The sequence below is a fragment of the Perca flavescens genome, chromosome 5 (genome assembly GCF_004354835.1).
Source record: "Perca flavescens isolate YP-PL-M2 chromosome 5, PFLA_1.0, whole genome shotgun sequence".
Classification (NCBI taxonomy): Eukaryota; Metazoa; Chordata; class Actinopteri; order Perciformes; family Percidae; genus Perca; species Perca flavescens.
The window spans coordinates 5,242,425-5,268,771 of NC_041335.1; the positions used below are offsets into that span (position 1 = coordinate 5,242,425).

The following is a 26,347-nucleotide window of genomic DNA, read 5'->3' on the forward strand; positions in this document are numbered from 1 at the left end:
CAGCCTTGGTGCAGAATTACTAGCCTCGTGAGACCGTCCTGATCTCGCGAGCTCCAGTTTTCCACTCGCAGATCAGTCTGGCATCTTGAGATAGAGAAAATTTGGAGCCGTTAGCCAAACGACCGGGCCAATCAGCGTTGGTTTTGAGGCGGGTTAGGTGGTGATAGACAGATGGTTTATCCAATCAGCTAACCAGTATTTTCAGACAGCGTTCCGGGAACCTGAAAGGGTGCCTTTAATTCCTAAATTCTCATTACACAAACGGCAAATATCCTTTACCGACATGTTGCTTGCTTGCTGAGCTAACGCTAATGCTTTGCCTGCAGCAGCAGGGGCGGGCTTGTGGTTGTATTTTCATACGCTTCGTGGATCTGATTGGTTGATTTGGCCCGTCTATCACCAACATAGATGTGATAGACAGATGGTTCATCCAATCAGCTAACCAGTATTTTCACCCCTTTCCAAAAGTTCTCCAACAGAAAGTTCCCAGATGGATATGCCGAGCAAATGCGAAGCGATCCATCTGGCGGAGTCAGGTTACAGAATTACAGCCACTAGAGCCAGTCCCACAATGAGCTTTACTTAGTATGTGCCATTTCTGTGTCTGTAGCTTTAAATGCTATTGAGGAGGAGAGATGGGGTGCAAGGTGGAGGGTGGGGGTGTGGCCTTGACCAACTGCCACTTTGCTTGTTTGCAAGCCATGATGTCTCTCTCTTTCTCATGGGTGGGCCAAATTCTCTGGTCGGGCAAAGCAGAGAAAGGGGAGGTAACCTTGCTCCTTATGACCTCATAAGGAGAAGATTCCGGATTGGCCCATCTGAGCTTTCATTTTCTCAAACGCAGAGCAGGATACCCAGGGCTCGGTTTACACCTATCACCATTTCTAGCCACTGGGGGACCATAGGCAGGCTGGGGGAACCCATATTAATGTTAAAAAACATCATAAAGTGAAATTTTCATGCCATGGGACCTTTAAACAAAGTGCTGCTTAAGATCACAATGCACTGATCACAAAACACCATTAGATCCCAACTTCATGTTATGTGTCACATGTATGTATTGTACATCAAATGTTCTTTACCTTTTTTTAGCATTCAACCAAGTGGCTGGGGCCCATATATGATCATTATATAACAATTGTTTTATATGCTGCACCTGCTGCCGCGCTATAATTATTCCCTCAACATATATTCAGGAAAGCACTTACACACAGGTGTGTCTCTACTTTCTGGAGCCTGATCAGTACAGATGGACGAGGTCTAGTGCTCAATGTTATCTATGTAAAAGAGAGCTAGGCTTAGACATATTTTTGTTGTGTAGATTCTGCATATTGGTCACTAAACATGACTTGGTACTGAAACTGAATTTGGCATAGAAGTGAAAGATTGGAATGGGACTGACAGAGGAAAAGGGAAAATGGAAAGAAAATTTCTATCAGTACATAAAAATCTAGCTGCTCCATCTCCCTGTAATATCTCCTCACCTCTCGGAGCCTTGTTTCCTGCTCCAGCACGCGGCTCTTATTGCTTTGCTCCTGCTGACTTATTTTCTCTAGATGCTCCTCCAGTTTGGCATTCTGGGCCTCCAACTTCCCAGCCTGAGACTCCAAGTAGAACTTCTGCTGGCGAAGCTCTGAGATCATCTCCTCCTGGGCTTTCCTGCCAAGACCACACATACTTGTGTGCAAAAAGTTCAATAGGAGGCAATGCTTCCTGGCATTGTGCAATCATGTGTAAAAACACTTCAAGTTATTCTTTTGCACAAGCTTCTATCCTATCATTATCCCATCTTTATCCACTTTAACCAATCTCTTGACCTTCTTTTTATATTATGACTAAAGCAAATATTTTACTCAATAATAATCAACAAAAGCCCACGGCTTTCTCTTGAACCAACTTGAGTATTTCATGGATAGAGATCTAGAGAAAGGTAGACATTTTTCTAATGCTTTTAATTTTTACAGTCAAAAAGAATTACAGTGATTTGTGTATAGGTACTTACATGTTTTTCTGGGTGTAGATACTGCTGTTGGCTGCCATTTTGTTGGCCTCAGACAGCTCAGCAATTCTCTGCTCCAGGCTGTTCATCTTAGACTCCATAGCATTTATGGTCTGAACAGAAACGATGCACAGTATAGCTTGTGTTCTAACTAAACATACAGTCAGATCTTCACATCACCGGGTTAAATTGGGATCAGATTAAGGCTCATTATTTTGTGCTCGGCAATAACCTACCCAAGATTATTCCAAACGACAGAAATCTATGTCAGTGTGAAAAATGTTAAAATGCGACTGGTCTGTTCTTACCGCCTTCTGTTCGCTGATGATGCTGCACTTCTCCCGCACCTCCTCCTCATATTTGCTCTGACTGGACTCCAGCATCTCCTTATCAGCCATGTCTGCCTTCATCTGGGCCTCCAACACCTGCTCAATGCCAGGCAGCCCACAGAACCATAACCAGGATATCACTTAACAGGACAGAGAATGGCGTGAAGATGACATACTGTAGATCTCTCCCAAGCATAGAGTACACCCACAACTTAACCAGCTAAAGTGTGACCTCCGAACATAGCACAGAGCACTTCCTGTAAGTACAGTATATCGGGATGTACCTGCCTTTTGTTTTACGTATGTATATGTGCAGGTATTTATGTTTTCGGAAATTTTACCTTTATCTTGTCTTCATAGAGCTTCTCCTTCTGCTTCAGATGAGTCTCCAACCTCTGGGATGTGGTTTGGGTCTCTCGCAAATTCTCCTCCAGCGCCTGCACAAACATACAAATGTGTTAAATACACAAAGGCTAAAAATAGACAAAATACTAACTAAATAGCTTTTATTCTTATAAGAGTTATGTACAAACCATTTTATCAGAAAAACAGCTGACACCTTTGTTATAAGTGAGGGATCAATAGGACTCCTAAATCATAAACACCTGTTTCCTGCTACTAATGTAACTCATAGGGGTCCTTTCTTGCACCCTTTGCTAGTTTAAGACTAATGCAGTTCTCAATTTCCCGTCCAGCGCCCACATCTAAAAAGCAAATGCAACTGCGCCCATCTGTGCGCCCATGGACGTGCTGGTCTTACAGGGAGGTGTGTTCAGGTGCATTTTTGGCGTATTGCTATCTTGAGGCAGCGGAAAGTGATCGTGCCATTAACCAACAAAAACCTGGTCTAAAGTCAATAACGCAGCAATTCATTGCTATCTTTTTAAAGATTATTTTATGGGCATTTTAGGCCTTTATTTTGACAGGACAGCCGAAGACATGAAAGGGAAGAGAGAGGGGAGAGACATGCAGCAAAGGGCCGCAGGTTGGAGTCGAACCCTGGCCCGTTGCGTCAAGGAGTAAACCTCTATATATGGGGGTCTGCTCTACCAACAGAGATATCCGGGCACCCATTTCAATGTTATTTTAACGCCTACTTCACCTCGTGGAGTTTTGGTGGCATAATGCTCGTGCCATATATGATCTGCTCACGCGCTTTCACTTCACGCACAAGCAGATCAGTTTCTTCTCTCCTTTCTGCTAAGCAAATCCTCCATCATAACAGCAATGCGCCAAGGTACAAATGTGACTGGCTTTTACTAAGGAGATGACACTCTAAATGGTTTATTGCATGTTACACCCAAAACACACCTATGATTAATGAAGACACTAAGTACAACCCTTTTGAACCTTGCGCCTGGCGCACGGACCCTTTTTTCTAACATTAAAATAGCAAAAGTGGATTTGTACACTCCCTAAACGCACCTGCCCCAGGCGCTTCACGCCGTGCGCTTAGATCGTTAAAATAGGGCTCATAGTGTTTTAAAAAGAAAAGCCATTATGAAGAGCTTTTATTCAGTTCAATTGCAAGGGGAATTTTGAGTGTGATGGAACTAGTGAGAAATGTAATCACCTCACAAACAATATGTTTGACCATATGTTGTATTTTGTGTGTGCGTGTGTGCGTGTGTGTGCGTGCATGACAGAAAGGTGTGTCAGATGTTTGTTGGGTGACCATACAGACGCTTTTTTTTATGTTTGTGTTTTTAATGTTATCTGTTGAGTGTTGGCGCAGACGATGCAAGAACATTTTCTGTGTGAACATGGACAATAACGTTTTAGCGTATCTTATTTAAAGGCAGTATTGACAAGGCAGTGCATTACTTTGTTTAATGTATTAATCCAGAGACACTTTTTCATAAAATGCATTCATGACTTGTAAGTATCCAAGTACTAAAACCAGTCCCATGTCTTTGTCACTATGGGTGTGGTAAATAAGCGGGTGTAAGTGCGCATGAGACACACTGTCATCCACATCAATGAGGTCAACCCGACCTCTTCTCTTAGGAGCCTTCTTTCTCGAGCTTTTTTCACTTGTTATAGCAGGAAAAGCACAGGTGGAAGTAATACACAATACTCAAGCCTTGGAACTGGCACACAGAAATGGAACACAGCAATTATTATTACTACCTATTAATGTAACCTCTCCCCTGTACACCCACACAGTTGTTTTGTACACGCCCACACTAATCAGTCAGACTAATTGAAAGCACTTGTGTGGGTGTAGCATGGGGACAATATTATGTAAAACTATATTTTATTATTATTTATACAGGCTAGCTTTGTGCCCTGTGTATATAGAAATAACAGTTATATAGCAGTTTATATATATACCATTCCATATAAAACAGTTTACATCCAGATCATCCGTAAAGATAGTAAACGACGAACATGAGGTTTTTCAGAAATATTATGAAATAGCACTTCCTCTGCAATGATGAGCTTTGTTTACCTCACACCCTCCTCTGATTATTTTAGCTCCACACAAGTGGTGAAAGGTGGGTTACCAGAATCTTATCTGCCATCTGCTGAATCTGCCCGGCCTTGCTCTGGAGCTCGTCCTTCAGTTTAGTCTCCCGGCGCTCCACAATCTCCAGCCTTTTCACCTGGTTCTCCAGAGTCTTCCTACCATCCTGAACACAAGAAAAGCACACACACACACACACACACACACACACACACACACACACACACACACACACACACACACACACACACACACACGTTAACTGACTTCTAGAATATTTCTTTTAGTTTTAAAAATGCATCCTTAGGTCAAAAGATCCAGCGTCTGAAATGGTGCTTTTTGCTATGTGGACATCATAGCAATAGAAATGCTAATTAGACTTAAGATTTCCACTTCTAGGAAGAATTGATGATATACTGTAGGAGCTGCATCCATTTGGCTTGGTAGTGATGCACCTCTTCAATGTCTATATCTCATTATTCCAAGTTCCTCTCAGCGGTTCCAAAGAGCCCATTTGCATTGATGTGTGACGGTGTAAGAGGTCTTCGGAGCTTTAAATTTGACCACGATGCATATTTATTTTCCTCTGACTGTCCTGTCCCAATGAACCTATGCTAATTACCACATTTACATGTCTAGTGCTCGATACGGTGCTGATAAAGTGCTGTTTAAGAAGAACTCATAACAACCCCCCCTGAAAAAATAAAGAATACTGTATGTGTAACTAGAGACATTGCATATATTATTACATAATACATACATATGCATATGCATATCTTTATAGCACAGTTGTATTCAAGCTGACGGATTGTGTGACTAGGTCACCGTACAGTTCAGCATTTGATTTTCATAAATAAAATGTTCTGAGACAGATACTTAAAAGACAGTGTTGGAGATGATAAAAAAATGTGCCTGCTGGTATCTGCAATCACTCCTGCACACGGAGAAAGCAAGGTTTGGACATTACTTAGTTCCTATGTAATTCCCTGTTAACTGAAACCTATACGCTTGTTGATGATTACATTGAAGAACATAGAACAAGCAAAAAGTCCTGTAAAAAGTCAATGTAAAAATGTTTAGATGCTTGAAACTTCCTATTAAGATTTTGTTTAGAGGAAAATAAATTCAAAATAACAATTTAAAATGTTTTTTTCTGATGCAAAAAGCATAAACAATAGAAAAACAAAACATTGGAGACAAACAGAAGTGATAAATAATTAAAGTGCAGTAAAATAAAAAAAAAGCACCATTATTAAAATAACTTTACACAACTTATTTTGGTTACATTTAACTGTGGAGTCATTCAGTGAATTTGGCCTGCAAGAAAACTGCATAGAAACCGTTTGTTAACATTATGGCAGAAGTAGGAGCAGGAATTACTGAGCCACTGTAGAATCCATTAGTAAAATGTCACATTCAGACTGATTAGCTTCATAGCACAAGTAACAACAACTGCTTTCTGCGTTCAAGACCGCAGATTGTCTCTGTACAATGAATACAATAAGACTTTTAGTGAGATTTGTACAAAAAAAAGAATATGAATTGCAAAAAATAGTCTGTCTGGTATGATACCATGAGACTATGATTGTTTGTGAATAACACATCAATGTCATTTTTTAATCATCTTAAAGACACTTTAGTTTAGTTTGACATTGTGTGCCTTACAAAAACTTAGCTTCACAAACCAGGAAATACAAAAATCACAAGTGGATTCACTTTTCCAAATTATGATCAACTGTGTCAAACATTCAGGCTGTCATGCCATCACAGCAGTGTTCCTCAGAAGGTGCAAAAACAACATGTTTACAAAAGAGAACATATGGGCTCTTTGTGCTTAGCAGATACCCAAGCCAGATTTATTCATGCAACACTTTAAATAAAGAGGTCCATGATGTTGAATAAATACATCAATACACAGAATAACAAGAACAAAACAGGCAAGAACACTAGGCTGTGTGTGTGTGTGTGTGTGTGTGTGTGTGTGTGTGTGTGTGTGTGTGTGTGTGTGTGTGTGTGTGTGTGTGTGTGTGTGTACGTACCTCAGTCTCACGGAGGCGTCTACGCAGGCTGTCACTGGAGTCTTCCTTGTTGTGTAGCCTCTCCAGATCTCGCTCCATGCGCTCTTTGGCCACTCTCATATTCTGAAGGAGATCTGTAGCCTCAGCACTGGCCTTTAACGACTAGGGGTTAAAAAAAGAAAAGAAAAAAAAATCACTTAAAAATGATGTGTTTGTGTGTTATTTACACAATCTTAAATGTAATAAAAAAAACGTCTATATTAGTAACCTTGTGTAATTTACAAATTCTCATTTCCAATCTTTGATGCAACATGCCACTGTATAATTAATTAACTGCTCCAAAGAAAATATTTGATTCAAAATAAAAGATGATAAGCATATGTACAAGTATAACATATATATATATATACATGAAATTAATCAATTACATATTATGCAGCTGCATCACCTGCTTAGTGCTCTAACCAGCACTGGTGACACTAGGTGACAATGCACTGGATATTGATATAAAGTTTGTGTGTATAAGAAATAAAGGGCCACAGGTCTGACTTAAACCCGGGCCGCTGCAAAGGACTCAGCCTACGTGGGGCGCACGCTCTTACTGGGTGAGCTAGTGGCCTCCCCTATGCTATTTTAAGAAGAAAATCCTACCCTACTGATTATTTCATTAACTAGTTTGCATTGAGTCAGAAGTAGACTCTTTCTAAATGTGGGCTCAGTCAGGCGTGAATATCAGGACCACAACCTCATGGGCTCTTGGCAGAAAGGATGGTACTTTCAAATATTCATTTCTAGGAAAAGACAATTAGGATAAAATTATCTTTAATAATGCTGATAATTATGCAGTAACTCTTGTTTTAAAAAGACAGCTTAATAGTTCTCGGGCCATAGACCAAGGCTGACTGGAGACAGAGAGAGAAAAGATGAGGTCACGGAGGGTAAATAAATAAGTGTTATACACTCATCTAAAAGGGTAAAATGCTGTTACATCTCTTGCATTTGGGAGTACAAGCACATGAATAATTTATATGTGCTTGTACTCCCAAATGCAAGAGATGTAACAGCATTTTATCTTCCCAGCCAAAATATTCTACCTTGGCAAGTTTCTCTTGAAGATCCTGGATCCTGGTCTGCTGCTCAGTACTAGTCTAAAAAAGGAAAATACAGTTATGGTGATATGTGAAGATATTAAGATATTAAAGTGTATCATCCTTCCGTTAAAGCTACATTGTGTAAGAATTTCTCCCATCTAGCGGTGAAATTGTATATGACAACCAACTGAATATTACTTTCTAGCCCTTCCCATTCCGAGCGCATTTCAACTCCTACGGTGGCCGAACACGAAATTAGCTCTTAGTTTCTCCATTGTTTACACGCAGCTGTTCTAGCCACTCCAATTGGTTTTGTTGCTTTGTCGCGTTGTCGTTTTAATTCTCTTTATCGCTTCCCTGGCGAGTAATCTCCCCCTGGCATTCGTCACGGTGCCACTGAGTTTAAAAGCACGAAAGGTGGAGGTATGTCCCTCTTTGGCTAATGTATTTTGAAAATGGAGGCGCTACATGGCCGAGCGACTCGCTAGTATGTATTCTGAATGATTCTAAATGGCAGATTCTACGCTTACGAGGATACTTTGATTAGTTGGTGGAAGTAATTACACATGAACGAGCACAAATTTGTGAAAGAACAAAGGTTTTTTTTGCTAAGAATCAACTCAAAAAATTACACAATGTAGGTTTAAGAGTCACTTGAACTTGTCACTGCCCTTATCTAGACTTATTTCGGCATCCTTACCAATCACAAAATCTAATTACAGTTAGAGGAACTTCATTTTCTACCTTCTCCAACTTGGTGATCAGCTCGTCTGCATCTGCTTTGCCTTGCTCTTTGACCTGGGAACATAATGCAAACTTTGAAATTCCTCCTCCTAATGATCATGGCAAGTTCGACAGTAAAGTAGAAACTTCACAATGACTATGATGGTATGATGGTATTGTTTTGTTACATTAAAGATGCAGTAGGTAAGACTTATGAAACTAACTTTCTGTCATATTTGCTGAAACTGCCCCTATATTTGAGTAGAACTACATGAAAAATCCAGCTCCTCTGGCACCACCTACAGCCTGTGGTACGATTTGCAAAAATCCACCGCTCCCTGTTCAGATCCTCCAATCAGGGCCAGGGGAGTGTCTTACTGCGTGTCAATCACTGCTCATGCAGACGCATTCATTCTCCCTTGTGGGAGCAGGGGCTTAGGAGACCGTTTGGGCTTTAGCAGAAAGGGGGGGGACTGAGAAGTTGTCAATGTTCAAATTCTTTGGCTAAGTCCTGGATCTTCACAATCCTACCTACAGCACCTTTAAGGTACACTGTGATAAATCATTACGCTTTCAATGTAACTTTTTCAGGATCATTGACAGCTTCAATTACAGACCTTTTGCATCCTATGCTGGTAGTCGGTAGACTTTCTCTTTAGTTCCTCGTTGGTCTGCCGAGACTCTTTCAGCTCAGACTCATACAGGTCGCTACGGCGACGGGCGGCAGACAGGTCCTCCTCCAGTTGTCTTATGGACACTCGCATCTCCTCCAACTGGGCATGATATTCCTGCACAAAAACCACAGAAACCCCCAGATAATAGAGGAGAGGAAAGGAGAGGAGAGAAAAGGAGAGGAGAGGAGAGGAGATTAGTAAAAGGAATTTCCAATTTCACAAAAATAAGAGTAAATTCCACTTAGCAGCGCACGTACCAATGCCAAAACCTACCTCTAATTGGACACAAATTCTGGCTAATTGTAAGCACTTCATTCAGATAACATGAACATATTAGTTTAGCTGCTATTAAAAGTGTCCTTCTACCACTGCAGCACATTTAGAAAAAGTAATTACTGTATGTCTTAAGTGGAAAAGAGCTCTCCGTCAGCCCCAATGTGGTTTGACGTGAACCTGTTTGATGAAAATGTTCTTGTTAGAAGCAAACTGCATCATTTATAAGAACAAACTCATTTATAAGAGATGTATTTTTAGATGTGCTACTGGTACATTCAAACGCAACAGGATGAAAACGGTTTGATGGAGGCAATTAAAAGGCTTGTATAAAAGTCTTTATGTCAAATATTTGGTAGTAATGGGAGTACAGACACTTAAAAAAATGGTAGAAAGTATAACCACACTAATGATATAAAAAGTCAATGAACAGAAAAAAAGGAACGTGGAGAGCAAAATTTGATCAGCCAAAGTCACTTAATGCACATGTCTGTTTAAAAGTCATTAGTCACAGCCTAACAGATCTAATTTCAACCTCCTCATCAGCATGCAGGGAACAGGGCCCTGTCTGTCAGGCTAATAAAAATTAGCATCCTTCAGAATCCAGGGAGACTGATGCTCCACCAGCACAGATTAGGACAAGTGAAGTATATACCATCAGACAAAATAGTTTAGCTGGAACAGGAGGTTACATATAAAACAGCAAATCTCTGAGTAAACAGCCTGTCTCCCTCAGGACATGTTGGCCTTCCTTATGTATGGGATCCTAGGGCGTAATATCCACTGGGGCAGGGGGGACATCCCCCCACACACACACACACACACACTTTCAAATCCGTTTGGAATTATTTTATTTATAAGTCTCAGTGATTGGCCCCTATTTTCTTATACATAGTTTAGTACTATTCTTTCTAAAAGAATTTTTGATTATGATCAACTTCATTATTTCCTGGATGTTGTATCACCATAGTCCCTATAAATGCAGGCATTGTTCCTGCATAGATGAATTCTTGGCGCTTGGACTCTTCCGGTGATTTGAACAGGGGTATTTAAATATTAATTTTAGTTTTTAGTTTTTTGGGGTTTCACTTACTCAAGTCTAATCAACATTTTTGTTTATCAAATTGTCAAAAATAACTGGCAAATGCATATAGATTTCTGTCAAAAAAGGTAACACAGACTCATTGCCTTTGCTGTACGCAGACCGATCGTGTTTACTGACACCCCAAAGGCCCATTTTGAGCCAGGAAAAACTCTGAAATGTATGTAGAAATGCAGAAAATGGGATTCAAATAAAAAAAAAAAATGTTTGGCAGAGGACCCCCAGACCCCTGTTTTTATGTTCCCCCCCACTTCTCACTGACTAGTGTGGGTCATGTAAGAAAAACCACCAGTGCGGTGGCTGTGCACAGTATAAAAGTACCTATGTGCCTACCATCCACTGATTCGGTTGGTTCCACAAGAGCAGGTTGACAGCTCCCATCAATGAAGACCGACTGGATCTCCCTGGGTACTACCTTTCATCTTGTTTGGACTTCCCAAGTCAATAAAAGCTGGAAATGATTTCAGTAATTTTTCGGCAAAACAATGACTCAGTATGAGGAAATTAAAGACAAGGGGATTCAGTTTTCAATATGACGTTAAACAACTAAGGGATGGTGGAGCGCTGAATGGCGGTATTCTTTTATTACAGAGAACCAGTGTGCAATAAATGTTCTGTCCTTGGCTCATTTAGGTTCTGTTGCAAACATACGTGCGTCATTTGAGATGGAATTTAGCCATTGTGGCTCATTTATTAATACTAAAAACATTTCCAAGAGACCAGTAAAGACATTAAAAACTCTATAAAACTAAATGTAATTGAGTGTAAAGTGAGCAGTCACTCTCAACGCTATCACTTCATACTGCTGATTTACAGATTTAATACCTCCTAAAGACTGAGAAAGACCATCAAGTCAGTAATCATCTGTGTATTCGCTATTACAGGGCTACTTACCATCTTTATCGACATGTGCATCAGCCTGAAAAACACAGACTGCAAATCTTGAACAGTTTAACTCTCGGTAAGGGTGATATTACTGCAATAGAGTTGCCTGGATGCATGACAGCTGAAATGGAGTTTGATACAAACAATTTCATCTCAGACCTTGAAATATCAATGAATATATCAAAAAGCAATCTTTTTTTTCAATACAGATCAGCCTCAAGTTTAAGGCTACTGTTCCAGAGTTCCACTCAAAGATATTCACTTTTTTACTCTTTCCCTCCAGCTCAATATATTTGCCCTTAAATATAACACTGCTGCCTAGTTATTTTCTTTCTATATAAACAACTAATGCCAAATGGATGACACACTGGCAACAAACAGGCTAAATGTGACCATTTCACCTATTACAACATACATTATGCTCCCTTCAAACATTTTATGTAAAATTATTATTTTTTATGCACATGTAAATTAAATGTTAAAGAACCATAACGGTGACTTTGCATTATTTTAGTCTATTTACTGGAAATTCTTAATACTTTAAAGTTCTGCTGACTATTTTTTAAACCCCAACCTCAGATTAGGTAAATAAACTAAGCAGCCAAACAGTGTTATGTTAGAATGAAATAAGGAAAAATGTAAAATCACACTCATATCATACTTACTGTATAATACTGGGGCTTACTAGCTCTACACTGCTATACAAGAATGATTCTGTTTCTTTACTTCCATGTCTTTTACATGGATTATCAACTGGTGAGGGGGTTGACATTTTACCTGGGCTTTAGCCTCAGTTAATACGTTAATAATAATAATAATAATACACTGAATTTGTATAGCGCTTTTCAAGATTCAGGAACAGATGAAAAGGGAGGGGTGCGTGGGGCTACGGATAGGCAGAGGTGAAGAGATGGGTCTTGAGGCGGGACTGGAAGATGGTGAGGGACTCAGAGGTGCGGATCACGGGGGGGAGGGAGTTCCAGAGCCTGGGAGCTGCCCTGGAGAAGGCTCTGTCCCCAAAACTGCGGAGGTTGGACTTGTGGATGGAGAGGAGACCGGCTGAGGTGGATCTGAGGGACCGTGAGGGTTGGTAGGGGGAGAGGAGGTCAGTGAGGTATGAGGGGGCCAGATGGTGGAGGGCTACAAAGCCTCCGGTGAGAGATGGGAAGCCAGTGGAGTTGTTTTAGGACTGGAGTGATGTGGTGCCAGGATTTGGTGTGGGTGATGAGTCGGGCGGTTCTGGACCAGTTGGAATTGGTTGATGTAGGTAGAGCTGATGCCAAGGAGAAGTGAGTTGCAGTAGTCCAGTCGGGAGGGGATGAAGGCGTGAATGAGTCTTTCAGCAGCGGGGGATGTGAGAGAGTGTCTGATTTTGGCAATGTTGCGGAGGTGAAAGAAGGAGGTTTTAATTACATGGCGGATGTGGGGCTCAAGGGAGAGGGTGGAATCAAAGATCACGCCAAGGTTGCGGGCCTGGGGAGATGGTGACAATGGTGCCATTGATGGTAAGAGTGGGGTTACTGATTTGATGCTGAGTGTGGATTTGGAGCCTATGAGGAGGAATTCTGTTTTATTGTTGTTGAGTTTGAGGAAGTTGAGTTGCATTCAGGTTTTAATAGCTGACAGACAGGAGTTGATGGGGGAGAGGGGAGGATTGTGGGGGGATTTGGTGCTGAGGTAGATCTGGGTATCATCGGCGTAACAGTGGAAGTTCAGGTTGAAGTGGTGGAGTATCTGACCAAGGGGGAGGATGTAGATGATGAAGAGGAGGGGGCCGAATACGGAGCCCTGGGGAATGCCTTGAGTAACTGTGGCTGTGGCAGAGGTGTGGTTATGGAGAGAGATAAGTGGGATCTGTTGGAAAGGTAGGAACGGAGCCAGCTGAGTGCAGTATTTTTCATACCAAGTCTGGTGAGCAGGATGTTGGCTCACGATATCGAAGGCTGCACTCAGGTCGAGGAGGATAAGGATGTTGAGGGAACCGGAGTCAGCAGAGGTGAGGAGGTCATTGAGGACTTTGAAGAGAGCAGTTTCTGTGCTGTGGAGGGGGCTAAAACCAGATTGGAGGGGTTTGAATTGGTTATTGGCATGAAGATGGGTTTGGAGTTGTGAGGCGACGATACGTTCCAGGGTTTTAGACAGAAAGGGGAGGTTGGATATCGGGCGGTAGTTGTTGAAGGAGGAGGGACCCAGACCAGTTTTTTTAGGATTGGGGTGACAGCAGCAGTTTTGAAGGCAGAGGGGACAGTTCCAAGGGACAGTGAGGAGTTGAAGAGGTTAGTGAGGTAGGGGCATAGGACGGGGAGGCAGGACTTCAGGAGGGGAGTAGGGAGGAGGTCATCTATGTGGAGGAGTGAGTTTTTTTAACACAGTGTCAGGTGGGCCTATGTAGTGATGTTGTGCATATTTATGACTCTTTTACAGGGTTCTCCTTTTAAAATAATTAATGTAGGGGGCCCCCTGGTAGCTCACCTGGTTGAGTGTGTGCCTCATATACTAAAGCTCAGTCCTTACCGCAGCAGCGTGGGTTCAAGTCCGACCTGCAGTCTTATTCTGCATGTCATCCCCCTCTCTCTCCCCCTTTCCTGTCTTCAGCTATGCTATCTAACAAAAGCCCAAAATAAAATCTTTAAAAATAATTCAGGTGGAAACATTAAAACACCAAACAAAGTCACTGTTTTCAACCAATTCATAGAGCTAACGTTAGCTTAATTAGCTAGCTAATGTAGCTAGCTAGAGCTGTAAAAAAATATGTTGTCATTCCAGCTGGCAAAATTGAATGTCGGCTAGAAATGAGAAGCCTGCTTTTGTCTACCTATGTCTAAAATCCAGGACCTATTGTTTCATAAATTATTATGAATGTCAAGTTGCGAAACATGCTCAGGGAAAGCATTGCAACAGTAACTAAAGGGGGCGAGGCTAAGCAAACTGTCAACCAAAAAAATAAAATGTTTTTTTTTATTTCTGTGCTGTCAACTGACAGCTGATGGCAAAGGTTAAGAGGACTGTAAGCAAACATGGATGTAAATAATGCATGATTAGTTTAGCAAATGTTTTAGAGGAAGGAAATGTTTTCAACACATTTGTTAGGTTTTGGTCACACACAAATTAATGAAACTTTGTTTGTTTACAAAAAAAACTTGACAGGGTACCTTTGAAGGCAGGGTTGGTAATGTTGAAAAGCTAGCAAGATTTGAAAGCAGCATCTCCTCGGGGCTCCATCTAACCTCTCCCCCTGCCCTTGGGGCTCCGAGCCAAACACCACGTTGCTGCTTCAGAGCAGAGCGTTGGAAGGACAGCAATTTTACTTCATGTCTCATTCACAGGTAAGCAAACACCTAATATTATCATATATTGTATTGTATGTATGTTGAATGTTTAAAACAAAGATGGCTACTGTTAGCAATGCAGCGACAACGCGCATTGAACTAGTCTATGGCTCAAACTCGAGTCGGGATGGGTAGAGTACGCACAGCGGGACAAGGAGGCATTTCATTGGTTTGTGCCAAACGGACCGCAGGGCAGTGATTGGTGGACGTTTTTGGATGACAGCAGCTACAGATGACACATCTTTTTTGCCCCTTTCTCAGAGCCCATCAATTAACTACTGTTGTCGAAGTGTAAAGACCATTTTAAACAAGATATAAAAAGTGTAGGCCTATTTTGGAAATAGTTACCAACTCTGCCTGCATTTATTTTTGTCTACTGACAAAACTTAAAAGTGTAACTGTAAACGTGACTTTTTTCTTTAAATCCACTGCACTTGATTGTGCATGTATACACCATACACATATACAGTGAGGGCCCATAAAGTGCCATTACCTTCTAATCTTTTTGTATTCACACAAGCAAGACAGAAACAGTGTGGTGGTTCTATAGTTCTTCTTTGGTTAAATTGTCTCTTTGCATATGTTTGCAGGTCTTAATGGCTTTGGCACCGATTTGAAAATCAATCTATCCCAAATCTCTACTGTTTGTTGATCCAACACTGCAAGGTTTCTGCATGGAAATGATAAACACTGCAGTCATATGACAGAGCGTGGGAGACAGATGCTTTTCAAGATGAAATGCTGGATTTAGCTGGCATTAATACCCCTGCTGAGAGGCACCAATAGGAATACAGAGCCAGATAATAAGCATGAGCCGCAAACTATCCTCATAAATTTGAAGATACAGACTATACTCTTTTTCTTTTAATCATGACTTATTCATAGAAGGATTGCTTTGAGGTTTATTTTTGATTCCCCCCAGTTATGCACATACAGTTATGAGGTGCACAGATTAACACACACCTTTACTCACACCTTGTGACAATTATCCTGATGGGGGAATTTTATGAATATTTCGCTGACAGTGTTTAAAGTTAAAGGACAAATCCGGCGCAAAATGAACCTAGGGGTTAATAATACATGTGTACCAAGTCGACTGTTCTCTGGGATTTGTTTTCATGCTAATTGAATGTGACCAGTTTTAGCGCAAAGCGCTAATTAGCTTATAACGCTAGTCGTCGGGGCACGGGTAAAGAAAAAATAAATCGCTATTTCTATACTAGACGACCTATGGATTGTTGGGACCGATGGTTTGCTTGCTTTTTCATTGATTCAGGACATTTTTCAATCTTTCAATCTTCTAATGTTTCTTTATATTGTCCGTCTAAGTTGTGTTTTATTACCGGATCTGCGTCCAACAATTTCTGTAAACTTTCCAAAACAGTCAATCTGACAATCATGCTTCTTCATGCAACAAGTGGCCAGGTGTGTGGAGGTGACAAAGTGGACTGGATTTTACATTCATTGTCAAGCTTTACGATATCCGTCACTTTTCATGTGCACAACCGAGTGCAATTCCTACAAAGCCTTTGAGGAGAGACTTGTCAGCATGTGTTCCCCCTTATCCCCATTTGTACGATTCATTGCGTCAAGACAACAAAGACTTACAGCCCCCGAGGAGACAGGTCAAGGCGGCAGTGGGATGTAGTCAGGCGTTTTGACCCACCTCGGAGTGTAGCCATTCGGAACAGCTATAAACAGATTTGTCTTAAATCCAAAGTTTGTTTCAAGTATACTGAACCCTTAAAGGATAGGTTCACTTTATTTTCAAATCTTAAGACAATAGGCAGGTGGCTATATGAACATCCAAACAGTGTTTGCTTCTAACCATCCTGTGTGTGCTGGCCATTAAAAGATCTCTCTCTCATCATGTGATTCCAGTGTAAGTTATGCGGGACAAATTTCACTCCTTGATCTGTTTAAAAATGTATTCAAAAGTGTAAATGAAGTTAATATGAGGCTCTACCAGTCTAAATTAACAGGAGGAATGAGTGCAGCCAGTACAATGTCTTCCCATGTTCATATGGGCACCTACCCCTCTAAAGGGGGTCAGCAAGGGGGCTTATGCCTGGACTACTTCAACAGATTATTTTTGGCCTTTATTTGATAAAACAACAGAAGACAGGAAAGGGGGGAGAGAGAGAGAAGGAGGTGACATGCAGCAAAGGGCCACAGGTAGGTCTCGAACCCGCTGGCCACTGCAGTAAGGACTAAGCCTTAGTAGATGGAGTGCACGCTCAACCCGGTAAGCTACCAGGGCACCCCAGAAATACAATTTTTAACTGCAACAAATATTGCTTTTTAACTGATCTCTTCCCATCGCTCATCACTTTTCTCACTACCGTGAACTGCAACACACGGTTTACCTAGTTAGGAGTAAACCATGCTGGTAAATTGCATTTTCTACCATAAAAAGGTAAGCGTATGCACACTCACAGTATATGATATTAAATGCAGATTTTCAAGACCACCTCACCAGAGGAGTTTATTAAGAGATAGTAAGAGCTCTCTTCAGGACAGGGTGCATTCCTTTAACACAGATAAACTAATTTCAGGGTGGTATATCGAGTTCTGTTTCTCAAACAGTATGAGCTCAAGCCCCAGCACCTCATCACGACAGCCTGCCCACTGCATCAGTGCTCTCTTCACTCGTAGGTATATGGCTCTCATCACCATAGCAACCATTGCACAATGTTTCCAGTGCTTGGTAACCAGCACTAGTGTAGGCTGGGGGAAATGGGTTGCTTTTCTATTACCTTTTTTCAAAAACCAAATGGTGCATAATGCCAGAAAGATGATTTTCCACGCTCTCTCTCTCTGTTGTCCTAAACTGTCACTCTTGTAACAGCTTTATCCTCGCAGTTGGCAACACTCGGTCATGTGGTGCTGCCATGCATGCAAAAATACACACACACACACACACACACACACACACACACACACACACACACACACACACACACACACACACACACACACAAATACATGTTGCAAGCTCATCACATTTGATTTTAGTAATTAAGGGCTACGTAATACAGTAAAGCTCCACTGTCTTTTTCTACATTTATAGTATTTCGGATTCCAAAGAGATTCACGCTGACTTGACCCAACATACACATGATACAGTCTTAGTACTTTATACAGAGAATTACCTATTGTATCATTAGTCTGGTGCATTGCTTGTTCTTGCAAATAAACAAATACTATTTAACTGAACTTCAAGTGTATTTATTCATTTCATTTTGAAGTGAATGGTCCCCCTCTCTTTAAATTCCTCAAACAATAGGCTTGTTCGAGATGAGCCAGGCCTGCGCAGAATCGATCACCGGCGATCGGCCGCCCAATGCATGCCGGTTAGATTTGAGTCTGACTTGAACCCGACTTGCTCTGACATCATGCACACATGGGCAACGATAACATCACGAGATCAAGGCGGCCGCAGGTCTGAGACGCAGGCAGCGCAGTTGCTTTTCACCGACAGCAAGACCCAGGCAGACCCAGGGTATGCTGGGAAACGACCTGGCTCTCGGCTGATCTAACAGCTGATTGGTTCAGAATCGATTCAACATGATGACGTTTTATATAAACTTTTTATTGTTTTTGAATTGGAGGGATTTTAATTGCTATTTGTCTGATTTAAAGGCACATTCTGCACAAACCACATGTAGTGTGGCTGATAGTTACGTTTAGAAGTCAGAGAGACTAAATCTGTTCAGATTACGGATCATCCGTCATCCGGATCATGTGTTGTTAATTAACATCAGCAACAGATCACAGATGTGGAGCATTTTGACAGCTACTCTGTCATAATAAAAACAACTGGAGATGGCGTACAAGCTGATATATGGGTCTGATAACATTTTATTAAATCGGAATCTAACCGAACAGGATGTGAGTTTTCTGTGACTTCCTGTTCAGCCTGAAGGCCGCAGGAAACGGCTGTAATCTGTCCAATTTGACAGCAGATTTTTGTCACCGCCCCCGGCTGCTGAAAGTCTTCACGGCCACATGGTATACAAACCCGTTTCAATGACACACTGTAGATGAACTGTATCATTATATTGTTGTAAAAAGGTTCAAGGATTTTTTTTTTTTAAGTATCGACAATCACAGAACCATTTACATGAATAGGGTACTGCATAGGCATTTCTGAACAAGCTGTAGGTGCTTAATGTTGTAAACTCACTGCACCCGTAGAGAGAGTGGTAAGATTCCAACTTTGTGTGCCTCATGTGTCTAATTAACACTCACAACCCACCCACTCAGCCTTGGTGACATGACCTGCTACATCTAACTGCCATAATGAAATTCTATTAACCTCCTTCTTTTCTAAAGGATCATTCTTTTGACATTTCTGCTTTGTGAATTTGAGATTTAGTACAGTATAGCCATCACTGCAAATATCCATCCAAGAAGTGAACGAGTACTGAGTCAAAAACAAATCTGCTCCTGAAGAGAGATAATTTCATTTGTTTTCTGTCCACAACAAACTCTTAAGAATTGTACAATGAACAAAACTTGAATGAAATCTTAAGTGACTGTAATGCTAGATAGTTGATCAAGAATGTGTCTTACTTGATTCAGTTTTGAGCCCACAGCATTAGTAGTAAATATTTCATCCCACACTGACTTACTGTACAAAGGTGACGCCCAAGATGCCGTCCTACCTGCTCTTTGATTTCTTGAAGCTTGTTGCTCTGCTCCCGGATGTCATGCAGGAGCTGCAGCGCTTTGTCGTCCTCCTGTGACACCTCCATTCTAGCCTGTTCCAAACTGCGCTTTAGACTCTGAAACCAAGACATACCTAAGTTCAGTCAATTGATAGTTCACCCAGTGGACTGGTAGCTGGAGAGATGCCAGTTCACCTCCTGGGCACCGCCAATGTGCTGTTAAGCAAGGCACCGAACCCCCAACTGCTCGGGCGCCTGTTCAGCAGTCGCAGCCCCCCTCACTCTGACATCTCTCCATTTATAGGTCTTGCGCATGTGTGTGTATTTCAGGCCTGTGTGTAATGTGTGTTCTAGCAACAGAGGGAAAAGTATGTAATTTCCCCCTTGGGGATCAATAAAGTATAAAAAACAAATGATAATAGAACAGTTCTGCAGTAAATGGTAATAACGTAATAATAGGTGTTGATTCCACTGTATGGTCATTTTGGAGGCTGTGCTGTTGAATTTTGAATTTGATTTGTTGCTGAGAGGTGTTTTTAAAGGTCCCATGTCATGGTGCTCTTTGGATGCTTTTATATAGACCTTAGTGGTCTCCTAAATACTGTATCTGAAGTCTCTTTTATATAGACCTTAGTGGTCCCCTAATACTGTATCTGAAGTCTCTTTTATATAGACCTTAGTGGTCCCCTAATACTGTATCTGAAGTCTCTTTTATATAGACCTTAGTGGTCCCCTAATACTGTATCTGAAGTCTCTTTTATATAGACCTTAGTGGTCCCCTAATACTGTATCTGAAGTCTCTTTTATATAGACCTTAGTGGTCTCCTAATACTGTATCTGAAGTCTCTTTCCCAAAATTCAGCCTTGGTGCAGAATTACAGCCACTAGAGCCAGTCCCACAATGAGCTGGTGGAGGGTGGGGGTGTGGCGTTGACCAACTGCCACTGCTCGTTTGAAAGTCATGATGTCGCTCTCTCTCTCATGGGTGGGCCAAATTCTCTGGGAGGGCAAAGCAGAGAAAGGGGAGGTAACCTTGCTCCTTATGACCTCATAAGGAGAAGATTACTGATTGGCCCATCTGAGCTTTCATTTTCTCAAAGGCAGAGCAGGATACCCAGGGTATCGCCATTTCTAGCCACTGGGGGACCATAGGCAGGCTGGGGGAACACATATTAATGTAAAAAAACTTCATAAAGTGAAATTTTCATGCCATGGGACCTTTAATATTTTGTCCATATTTTGTTAATAAATCTCGTGCTATTATAAAAACCCACTGCACCTGTAGCAGTCGTCTCCTGTAAATGTATGCGCACGCACGCATGTTTGGAACAAGAACAACAGTCCAGGTGTGTCCACTCTAGCAGCTACAGGGCTACTCACACTGCATTCTGTGATGTAGGTTGCCAGGTCCTGTTCCAGGATGGTCCTCTGGGTCTCTGAGGCCTTCAACTCTATATCCTTCTGCTGCAGCACCAACTCAAGATCAGACATCTTCCTCTGGCCAAGGGAGATCTCCTGTTCAACCAGGAAACAAGAACATAGCATGAATAGATGGAGATACATCTTTGTTTTTTTACAGCGTCCATTGACAGTGTAGATGTGTTAAGGATGTCTTCTTACTATCTAAAATATTAACAACAATAATAGTAGCAATGCACTTGTAATGGTTGTGTGCTTGTGTGTTTGTGTATGTGTGTGTGCAAGTGTATAAGACTGCACTTGTTTGGTGGCACATGTCATTGGTAGCCTCTGATGATACAATTAGATGTGCCATTACGGCATTACAGGGCCTGGGGAGCATTGCAAACCAGAGAAACAGCAGGGCTAGCAGAATAGCCACGGATACACAATCACAGCACTTAGTGTATGGTAGCACTAACAAACAGTCAGTATGCAGACCACAGACTGTGATGCAGACACATGCTCACAACAACACGGCGTCACAGCATGGGGCTGAAGCCAGTAAAAGCAATGGGTCAACATTGTACTGGAATTTAACCTTACTGCAAAGAATTACTTGATACTTTGAAAAAGGTTTCCCATTTCCAACACATTTAGGAGACAGACGTTGATAATAACATTGACTAATGATGGATTATAAAATAGGCTGGAAGAAAGAAACTACATTTCCACTTACAACTGTGTGTCTGTGGATTTTTGTAGGATCCAGTGCATTGCAACTGGCCAGTTATTCAGTATCTTCATCATTCTTGCATAAGCACATGAAGGTGACGTTATGGCATTGGATTTTACTTCACACAAACAGGTTTGGTTTTGAGTCATACGGACGTCATTGAAATCTTACAACAATAGGTCAGCGCTTGTTGGATCTAAATTTAGGCTTTATGGTGGGATGGAGATGGAAGTGATTCAGCTATTGTTGTCCAATTAGTTTGACACTGCAAGATGCCGGGTGGAATATATTGAACCACATTCAGAATTATACTTTTAGTATTTTGTTACAATTACAAGACAAAAGATATACAGGCAATACGTCATGTTTGAATCCCACTAACCATCCGGTAGAACGAATCCACCAAAACATTATTTGTACCACGGAGGATTAACAAACGTCGACGTTAAGGTGACATTATTCAAGAAAAAAGATAATGAGGTATAGTTTTCCTTTTTTTAATCAATTATAAAAATTAATATTTTTTGTAAAAAGGTAAAGGTAGTTTATAAAACATAAACTTGGAGTTTATGGATTTAGGTATTTCATCACTTAGATGTCTAAACGTTAAACGTCTCTTTTCGCAGTTTTTCCATTGCATGGGAAAAAATCATGTTATGCACCTCTGCAGCATTTATTAGTATATTTTTCTTAGCAGTCGTTGTACTTATAACCTATATTCCCTTGTGATTTTACACCATGTTATAAAAAGAACCAAGTTGTACTGTGTTCGTGCAAGAAAAGTTTTTTTTTTTTTTGTGTAGCCTGTACAACTGTAACAGATTGATGCCACAAGGACGGCCCTGTTTTCACACATAGTCAGTCATGTGGAACACTAAGATACATAAACACACACACACACACACACACACACACACACACACACACACACACACACACTCCAGCTCGGCTACAGTCTATAGGCAAACTAACAAACAGATGGATGATTTAGCTTGTTCTGGAAACAAACTCTTACCATGTGAAGAGTAATACCTGTGACATGTGTCCAGCAAGTCTGGCTGTTTCGTGTTTTTAATGACGCTTTTCCAAAGGAGACAGTCTTATTTAGAGAGTTGATGGATGTAGTCACTAATCTGTAGGAGAGGAGAGCGTGAAGAGAGGATGGGAGATAGGGAACAGGGAGTGAAACATGATGGCAAACAGTCTTTATGCACAACCTCTCTTGAAAACTGAAGGGCTGACTCAATGCTCTTATGTAAAACACTTACCTTTCATAACCATAATGTATAGATTGGACTTATTTCAGACTGTCAATTGGAATAATTAACCTTCCGTATATGCTCTGACACTCATCATAAAAGTTACAGCATGCTATAGAATTCATGTATCTAAATGTTTACCTATTTTGCAAGTGAACAGGGGATATCAAGATATTTACATCACAGTTGGGAGTATTGCAATCAAGATACATTCACTTTTTACTCATACGTAATCAAGCAAATGAGCCCTTATTAACAACCAAATTGTAATAATGATTCTAATAACAAGAAGCACAATTAGCAATCAAGCACTGAAGACAGCTATTCAATGTATACAGCAACATGATCACAAAGAAGACTAGCAGATAAAGTATGCTGTTCACAGGAGATCCATACTGATCTGACCAAACATGCGCTCATATTCTGGCTTAACAGAAACTATAAATAGCCTGCCTGTTTTCACACAACAGCCTCTTTTACCACCGCTGGATATATTTGGCAGCTTTTGTGATCAAGAGGCAGGCAGAGGAGTGAGCGACAAAGGGAGAATTTCTATTAAAAGCAGAGGCTCACCTCCCACTCCTCCCTACGGTAACATGCTCAACTCAAGCTCAACTAACATGAGGGCGCCTGTGGATTGCTGTGTGGTTTTGCTACAGGATTGTAAACAGTAGGGCTGGGTACCGAATTCAATACTTTTTAGGCATCGACCAAATTGCCTTTATAGTATGGCGTATCGGAAAAATGCCTCGTCATTCATTACCGAATTTCAATACCTAATGAGTAAATCTCATCAGCGTCATGCAGCATGCTTCTACCAAGATCTGATAATGCTGCTGATTGGCTGTCTCACGTTACACGTTGTAGAGGCAGGCAAGAAAAGCTCTACGTTACGCAGAGAGACAGGGCTCACGTAGTAGGAGCTGAAAAATAAATAAAAAGATTTGTACCGTAACGTGTAATGTTGTAATTTATTTTTCGTTAAAATGGATTTCATAACACTGGTATCCAAAAAAATATCGTTCAGCAACTGGTATCAAAGTCACGGTATTGGTATCGGTATCAGAATAAAAAGAAATTATACAATACCCAGCCCTAGTACGTAGTCATGTATATTGTCTGTTGTTACATTGTTTCTGCTTTTAGACTGTGCTCCATTGTGTATACTGTCCAGGACCAGCAGGACATAACCATTATATTGCTGCCCAGAAGATCACATACATTAGCATTTTTATTCATAAAACAAAGCTAAGCAGACATTGCAGATGAAGAACGGATATTATGAGTCTCTAGAGATGACTCTAGTGCTTGCTAATATTTGCCCAGAAAAGTCACTGATGTAATCATTATGCTTCAAGGGTCATTTGAGGGGTGAGCTGTTCAGTACCATAGCAGGCTACACAGAATGTGCCCAAGCTGCATCAGACTGCTGCCTGGTATTCCAGTTTCATTGGCATGACATGATGGAGGAGCAGGTGGCTTGTCATGAGTGATGATGGGCATGAGCAAAGTGTTGGCTGAGGTTTCTCTAGCAACCTGCTGATCTTCAGCCTGTAAGCACATTACATCAATGGCTCTCTGTTTTGGATGAGATGTCAAAATGTCCTGTTTGGATTTGTTGCTCTGAAACCAGATGGCAAGGTAGTTAGAGAAACCAGTCTTATTTTCAATTTAATTCAATGTATTTATTTATAGCATCAAGTCATAAAAGAGTTATCTCAAGACACTTTTCAGATTGATCTAGACCGTACAGTGGCGAGGAAAAACTCCCTTTTAGGCAGAAACCTCGGACAGACCCAGGCTCTTGGTGGACTCGCATCTGCCAGTGCTGTTTGGGGGCATGATGAACAGTGGCATTTATAGTAACTATGACTAGAAATAATAGTTGTAGCAGTTCAGGGCGTAGTAGGGTATAGCAGGGCATAGCAGGGCGTAGCAGGGCATAGCAGGGCGTACCAGGCCTGGTTCATGTCTTGTGGTGGCACTCACAGCTCCAAACCCACTAATGAATCTTATATATCGATACGTGCTAAAAACACTGCATGATTTAGTGTTGTATACTGGGTGGAGAACTTCCACAACAGCCAGCCAGTGGTAAAGTTGGCGGTTACAGGGTTCCATCCTAGCTTGAGGCACCAGATGGGACTCAGATCAGACTGTCTTCCTCCCAGACTCAAGTGCAAGCCGACTGCCCATAATGAGCTGAGCTAACAGACTGTGCAGCTGGGCCCCTCCTCTGCAATAATGATATCCCTGAAAGCAATTACAAATAACTATACTTAATAAAAGCTCATTACAACTACAGGAAAGACAGTTTGACCACTGAGCTGGCTTATCTGTGCTTGCTGAACATTGCCATATTCTTCATAATCGTGTTTCAGTCCAGAAAATGTTCCTACATTTGGTAGGCAAGAAATATAATACAGTGCCCGTAATCAAAAATGTTCCATAAATACTTGTTGTCTTTTTTTATGAGCAACAGAACATTAACATTCAGAGAAACATTGGCTTGCAACATAAGTCGAGGAGCTCATTTTAGTGGGTTGATTAATGTTTGCTGGTCTGTGAGTCAGAGTTGTTGAAGAGGAGGAGAGTGGAGAGAGGTTGTATCCCAGTCATGGTGTTGCTCTACATTCAGTCTACAGGGTGACCAGGGGCCAGTGCTACTGTATGGGCAGTAGGCAGGTGTAGGTGAATCACAGACCTGTTGCAACGCTGTAGTGGCACAGATTCTTCTCAAGCTCACAGTCCTTTACCCATCTACCCTCCCTCTAGTTTGATCTTTCAGCCCATCCTCTCCACATACTTTGTGCCTATTGTCATGACAACAATAAATTAGTAATACCTCAGTCATGCACGAAAGATAGAGCGCTTGAGGTTTCTGCCATTGCAGCAGTTCTCTAAATTCAAACATGGTTTCCCAGCTTCTTGGTTTCCTGCTAAACACCACAGGCTTTAAAGATTAGGGAAGGTTAATAGAGATGTTCCAATACCAGTTTTTATTCCCGATACCGTTTCTGATACCTATACGTATTGGCTGATACCGAGTACAGATACGATATCACTGCGTTAAAAAAACCACATATATATATATATATATATATGTATATTATATGCTGTCATGTTAAAATATATATATATATATATATATGTATATACAGTATATATATTATTATTATTATTATTATTTTGACAGCTGTATACTACAATCCCTGTATAGATGTGATATGATTGCCACTTGTCAGGCCGTCATTGTAAATAAGAACCCGTTCTTAATGACTTGCCTGTAAAAATAAAGGTGAAATAAATAAAAATAGTTGTATGGCCTGGCTCAGGTTAAACCCTTTGTAAAACATGAACAAATACATATAGAGAATGAATGCCACTTTCTTTA

The 26,347-nt window shown here is 41.1% G+C and overlaps 1 protein-coding gene across 1 annotated transcript in view; it reads right to left on the reverse strand.

Annotated features, from left to right (window-relative positions):
• Positions 1-22,735, reverse strand: part of citb (citron rho-interacting serine/threonine kinase b) — a 61,249-nt gene extending 38,514 nt beyond the window's left edge. The window contains exons 1-12 of the mRNA XM_028577652.1: positions 22,727-22,735; positions 20,941-21,075; positions 19,558-19,677; positions 9,245-9,415; positions 8,649-8,702; positions 7,908-7,961; positions 6,835-6,975; positions 4,836-4,961; positions 2,670-2,765; positions 2,308-2,424; positions 2,003-2,112; positions 1,485-1,659 (exon numbers count right to left, since the gene is read on the reverse strand). Coding sequence (XP_028433453.1) covers positions 1,485-1,659; positions 2,003-2,112; positions 2,308-2,424; positions 2,670-2,765; positions 4,836-4,961; positions 6,835-6,975; positions 7,908-7,961; positions 8,649-8,702; positions 9,245-9,415; positions 19,558-19,677; positions 20,941-21,075; positions 22,727-22,735 — 1,308 coding nt within the window. The remainder of the gene's footprint in view (positions 1-1,484; positions 1,660-2,002; positions 2,113-2,307; positions 2,425-2,669; positions 2,766-4,835; positions 4,962-6,834; positions 6,976-7,907; positions 7,962-8,648; positions 8,703-9,244; positions 9,416-19,557; positions 19,678-20,940; positions 21,076-22,726) is intronic.
• Positions 22,736-26,347: the final 3,612 nt, after the last annotated feature.